The sequence below is a fragment of the Microcaecilia unicolor genome, chromosome 7 (genome assembly GCF_901765095.1).
Source record: "Microcaecilia unicolor chromosome 7, aMicUni1.1, whole genome shotgun sequence".
Classification (NCBI taxonomy): domain Eukaryota; kingdom Metazoa; phylum Chordata; class Amphibia; order Gymnophiona; family Siphonopidae; genus Microcaecilia; species Microcaecilia unicolor.
Window position 1 is genome coordinate 184,964,247 of NC_044037.1, and position 6,771 is coordinate 184,971,017.

A 6,771-nucleotide genomic window follows, 5' to 3' on the forward strand; every position below is an offset into this window, starting at 1 on the left:
ACTGAATAATGGGGTCAGTGTCCCCAACTTGGGTGCCATAACTTACACCAGGTTTCAGTATGCATAAGTCTGGCACCCAAAGTTAGGGTGTGGGAATCAGTGCTAAGTGTAATGAATCACGCTTAGCGCCAACCTTTTCCGGTGCCCATTTTTGAGCGAAGACCAATGAAACTCCAACACAAGGGTATTTAACCTTAATAACTGCAAAGGAAAAAGTACTCTGTTTGCCGATGTGGATGCAGTTATTACTTTGGTATTGTCCTTGATGTCCTTTTTATCGGATAGAAAGTTATACTTTTTTACTTGGACCTATTGACTGATATTCTGGTATTGTCAACTAGACTTGATTGTTTTTGACTCCTGAGGCAGGCGCTTCTTGTGTCGAAACACAGAACTGCATCGAGTCTATTTCGGTCATACCTACAAGAGAATATTTTTTGCTTTGTTGTTATTAAAGATAAATACCCTTGTGTTGGCATTTCATTGGTCTTCCCCCAATTTGTTTTTACTTTTTTTTCTTCTTTTTTTTTTTGGTTGATGTGCTTGGGGGGGGGGGAGGGGGTTCTTCTTCTTTTTCATGCCCATTTTTGAGCACCATTTATAGAATACAGCTCTATATGTCTTTCTAAAGTAGCCTCTCAGAAATATCCCCAATGGCACACAAATTCTCACATGCAAATTTACATCTGCTTTGAAGAAGGTGTACATGTGTGCAAGTACTGCACTTGTTTGTATATTTTACAAAACATGCATTATATCACAATTCTGCCCCAGCTCCCTCCCAAACAACAGTACACTCCAGGACCTCTACTAACTATATACACTATATGCAATATTGTCAGTGCACATATTCAGCTATCTGAGAATGCTTTTCTACATGTATAGACGGGACGATTCTATAAAACAGGTGCTAACATTTATGTGTCCATTATCCCCCTCAATCTGTAACAGGTCATGGGTAGGGCATAGATGGGGTTGACATTTATATGCTTAGTTTATAGAATACTGTATTAGGTGCCCACATTTATGCCAGCCAAAGACTGCCCTAAGTGTGTGCGCCTAAATTTAAGCACACCGATGCTGACTTACACAAATATTCTATAAGAACAGTTATGTGGGTCAGATACGTGCTTATGCCCAGCTTTTAAGCACATATTCTGTAAGAGAAAGTAGGTACCTGCATTCCTTTATCTTTTTCTACATCTTGTCTTGATATCATTATGTTATATTTTATCTATTTATCCACTTCCATTCCTACATGATGTGCTGATGCACCTTTATTTGTAATAATTCTGAAATGTTTATTCCGTTATATGATTGCCATGATATTCTTATGCACCTTTTCTGTATCTATATTCTGAAATTCTTATTCTATTAATGTGAATGTCGTTGTAACATTTTGTAAGCCACATTGAGCCTGCAAATGGGTGGGAAAATGTGGGATACAAAAGCAAAAAATAAATAAATAAACATAAATTTTGAACAAATTAACATATTGACGAAAGCATTATATTTATAAATTGCTTACATCACACTTCAGAATTGCCCTTTCTTTTCTAGGAAACACTCTGGAGTATGAGGCCTATCATGACCTGCTCTCTGTATATAACTTATAAACTGTTCTTCCACTTCTCCCTCTTTTGATTCTAGAAGAAGCTGGAAGATGTGGCGCCTAGAACAGCACCAGCACCAGCACCTTCTCTTCTACCAACCCCTCTTTCAGACAGTGAAGACTTCATGGGTCTGGAGACCACCAGCCTGCTACAACACAGAGATACTGTCCTTCACATCAGTGAGGACAATGGTACGGAGAACCCCCTGCTCTCAGGACAGTTCAGCTTTACCCACATTGAACTGGGGGAGACTGATGTGGACCTAGATGAGTCACATGTTTAATATTTCTTTGGGAGGGATTTTCTTCTCTGAGAGGAGGGGGATGGATCAGGTAGGGAGGGCGCAGTGGTGGGAGCAGTATACATCTTTGCAAGAGAACCTGCCCCCTCTTTATAATCACATTTCCCCGAAGCACACTCAAGACACTGTGGTTTATGAGACTGAATGAGCATTTTCTCTCTGCCAGCACAAACTTTTAACATCCTGCTTGCTACAGATGGGCAGACCCCCTTAGAAAAGGACCAGGAACCTGTGAGTGAGAGCAGCGGGGCTCACTATAAAGAGCAGAAAACAAGGGAAGATTCTGGGCAGCAGTCATCACCCGGGACACAGAGGGACTTGCTCCGCGACTGATAGAGCCTGGAAATCTTAGAATGGTTTGTCTCCTCAGCATCTGGATGGCACCGAATACAAAGAACAGGTTTGGGTCTGTAAATCCGGGTAGATCCAGCTACCAGATCCTGCGCTGGAATATCAGATTTACAGTAGAAGTCATCCAAATGAATCATTACCGGCTGACACAGAAGTATTTTATTTCACAACCATCTTGCTCCATCGGGGCACCTGTGACAAATTAGTACATGAATGTTTAGTCTTTGATCTGCTTTAGTCAGACCGAGCCTTAACTGTTTGCTGCAAAAACAGTTTTGCTAAGAAAGGGTCATTAAGGAAAATTCTTCACAAGAGAAATACACAGTGCCATAATTTCTTAACTATTTGATGTTTGAAAGCTTGGATTATGCAAAACTGCTGTTCACAGACATTAATGACAATTTCTATTATTAGCTTTTGGTCTATCATTCTTTTTTTGTTTGTTTGTTTGTTTCATAATGTGAAATATCGTTGTGTTGTAAGTAGAGAAAAACAGAACTATCTAAGGCAGGAAAGCATTGTTCAATTCAGTTAAGTTCAGAAACCACAAAACCTTTATTCAACTCACTGTTACCAAACTCAACTCTTCAGTTCCATAGTAATTTCCATATTAGATGGCTACATCTTGTTTTATATTTTTGATGACTAATACTATTTCTTACTTTAATCTTCCTTGAACTGTGTAAGCTTTCTGCAGTTTCTGTGTACATTTGTTTTTTATTCCTGTGTGTGGTCTCCTGTTCTTCACTGGATTGTTTGTGATTTGTTACAAGGTTTTCTGTTCATCATTAATGTACCATCTGTGTTTTGTTGAAATCCAGGCTCAGATGATGTAGAAAGCAACAGTTTACAGTGGACTGTGATATGATTAATAGAAATATGAGTTGTAATAACAGTAATGCAGTCTGAGATTTCTAATATCACCAGTGTCATAAGATAGGAAAAATGAAAAAGTTATAATTCACCATCAAAGATGTGTAGGAGGAGTATCTTCAAGATGCTTCCATTCCCAGCTGGCTTGAGGTATTGGAGTCCCAAGGGCAGGACCAGATCTTGTCGTCTTCATAAATGCCAGTACAATAACAATGAGCTAAAGCGAAGCTGGCCACCTCAGGAATGACACCATAAAATGAGTGGTTAGGAGAAAGGAAGAGAGTTGCAAAATGTTTATACAAGTGTCGCAGGTCCCTCAGTCATTTGTCCTGTCCGGACATATCCAAGGGCTAGGGCTGTGAAGGGGTAGGCCACACTCCTTACCTCTTGTGGTTCCTGAGGGGTAGGTAGGGGGAGGAAGGTGGGGAAGACACTTGCTTCAGGAGCCTACAGTTGTGGACGTTTTACGTGAATTCAGTGTCTCCCTTTCTTTCTTCATTTTGTCTCTCAATCTTGGTTCACCCAAATGAGATCTAGTGAAGTCCAAGTTTTGGCTGTATATGTAAAAATACTGGGCTAAATATTCAAAAGGATTTAACCGGGCAGAAAGGCTCCTGCTCAGTTAAATCCCGCTGAGTTGGCCATCCATCAGTATTCTGCTGCGCTTAAGTGAGTAATGCTGTTGAATATTGCCTGTAACTACACCTAATGCTTTCCACATGGTTTTGAATATTGCTAATAATGTATTCTTATAGTAGTTCAACCATTTTTCTCTTTGCTATAGAAGGTGGATTTACAGTCCTTCCATGGCACTGCAACTCCTGAGAAGTCTTTAGATGAAATATGTCTAATCCAGCTGGGATGGTTTGTCTCCATACAAAACAATAATCTTTGTTAATTAGTATTAGATGCCTTAAATTCATGTCTGGTTAGTGCCAGAGCGGTCTGGGGGCACAGCTTGGGCGAAGCCAACATTTAACTGGTTAGCACTGATATTCAGTCTAATAATTGGTTAAGTAAGCACATGAAGTTAGAATAGCTGACTGCTGTGGGCTGCATATCAGGTCCATTGTTTTTACAGGGAAATTAAAAGCAGAATAAAAATCTGTTAGTGACACAAAGAAAACAGAAAAGAAAACATACAAGTTAGATACACACTGGGAAATTTCTTCTCCTCTCCATTTCCAGTCCAAGATTTTTCAGTTCCTCTACCAGGAATCTTCCTTCTCTTTACTTCTCTTCTGAAGTCTAAGACACTACCCCAGACTCCTGCATCTTCCTACATCCACTGTCTGGACAGTAAAACTCTTCCCAAAACATAGGACTTTGTCCCTCTGGGCATAACCACCTATAGCTACGCCCCTTTTGAACTGCACACATTAGAATTTAGGCACAGTTCATTACAGAATATACTTAGCGAGTTGTGAACGTAAATTCAATGATTACCAATTAGTGCTTATTATTGCTTCTTAAGTGCTGTTATCAACATTGATTAGCTTGTTAAGCTAATTAAGTTACGCACACTGTTATAGAATACGCCAAGAATTCAGAGCAGATCTCTAGGCGCGCTATATAGAATCCGGGGGTATGTGTAAAGTTGGGCACATGAGTTTATAGAATTCAGGGGACAACTTTTATATGGATACTGACTGAATACCACCACTGTCCTTACAACTTCTGGCCCTGCCCAGTTAATATCCAGTTAATATTTTACCATATATTGACTAGAGCCACATTTTATCCTTTTATCCAGATATCAGCCAGCGTCTTAAAAAACACACAGTCGGCACCTAATGTTGACCATGTGATTTCAAATATTGCCCATAATATATATATATAGTGCAGATTCCACACTTGTACTGGTTTAACCATTTTTCTCTTTGCTATAGGAAGGTACAGTTACTGTCCTTTTTATGTCAGTGCAAGTCTTGAGAACAGTTAGGCTAAAATATATCTAAGCCAGCTGAGATGGGTTTTCTCCATTCAAAACAATGCTTGTTAATTAGTATTAGATGCCTTAAATTCATATGCCAAAGGAAGGCTGCTCGTCAACCGGTATCTGTGTTCTGCTTTCTTGTGATGGATGCAGTCTTTGGTTCTTTACAGCACTGAAGTGTGTCTACTCAGAGGAATCCTTTTCAATAAAAACCACTTCACCCAAGCCATTCAATGTACATCTGATTGTAGACCACATTTGTGACTTCCCCTGTATTTCACTCATGCCATGTAATATCGATTGTGCACAATGTCTTTGTACCTATTGATCTACGTGTATTTGTATGAGATATATATAAAAGAAATGCTCTTTGACTATGGCATTTATTTATTTTATTTATATTTTATTTTTATTATTTATAGCCATAAGAAACTATATTTTAGACTCAAATCATTCATATACTTATCTTTGATGAAAACATCATGGCAGCTTTATTGGAAGTTGATATGACAGGCAAGATTATTTGATTAATATAACCTGTTCTAATATTTACATCCCATCCTCCTGCCCTTCCTCACCTCCTTCAGCCTTTTCCCCCTGCCCGTGCCAGGGCCTGAAGTGGCTAATATCATACAAAATAATATTATAATATTGATAGTTTACACCATATAAAGCTAATCCTAATCCCATCCCCTATTCTCACTAAGGGAATAACCCAGGGAACAATAATAAATGCAAAAAGAACAATAAAATCAGGTTCTAAATACAATTCATAAAAAAAAGTAACAATCAATCGATCATCTATTCTATAGCATCATATCATATGCAACTACCAACCAGCCCAAAATACTGTGATAGCACCAGCACTGCATGAATGACCAGGGCTGGTGCAAGGGTTCCTGGTGCCTTCTTGCAACCTATAAATTGGCACATATTATCATTCTTGATAGCAATCATGGCGAGGCTTGCAAACCTTTCTTGAGAAATATTTGATCGCAAATAATTTTAAAACTATTTTTAACCATGAACATGATCGCTTGCCATTTGCCACACTGACAGGAATTGTCAGCAATACACTTAGAATGATGCTCAAATTTGGGAATGGGAAGTTGTTTGAACAAATTTGAGAGTTTCATAAGGCTTATGAAATTGTCACAATTCAGATTTAAACAGATCTTTAAAGGCACAGAGATCAGTTTCATTGATGACCTTACTATCGCCATCTGATAAATGACAGTGCAATGTTGTTGGAGCTATTCATGGCCAGTTTTAGCAAGTTTATTTATGTTGTACAATTTGAATTGATTGTAGTGTTGTTCTAACTGATCAAATCTTTCACTGAGGGATGTCACTGCAACATCCAAAATTGTAAAGAAAAAATGTACACGGAATGTATCCTCAGGTGACTCGTCTTCTTGTTCATACTGTTGGAATGTAATTGTATTTTACATGCATTGCCTGTCACCTATTATTTCTCTGTGATTACTCTGTGACCTCTGATGTGAATTACTTAGAGAGGTCACACAGCTATGCAACTTCCTGTGGGGGTTTAGATGCAGCACATGCAGCACATGGAGCACATGGAGCTCATGATCTCTCCTAACCTGAGAGGATCTATGGTGGTGTGAGCATCCATTACCATCTAAGCACATGGAAGGAGCTGATAATACAAATGTATAGTAATATGTATATATAAG

General features: G+C 38.8%; 1 protein-coding gene across 1 annotated transcript in view; it reads left to right on the forward strand.

Moving 5' to 3' along the window:
- The window catches only part of UNC80 (unc-80 homolog, NALCN channel complex subunit), a 417,216-nt gene extending 413,707 nt beyond the window's left edge, over window positions 1-3,509 (forward strand). The window contains 1 exon segment of the mRNA XM_030209474.1: window positions 1,651-3,509. Within this exon segment, the coding sequence (XP_030065334.1) occupies window positions 1,651-1,896 (246 nt within the window). The 3' untranslated portion in view covers window positions 1,897-3,509.
- Window positions 3,510-6,771: the final 3,262 nt, after the last annotated feature.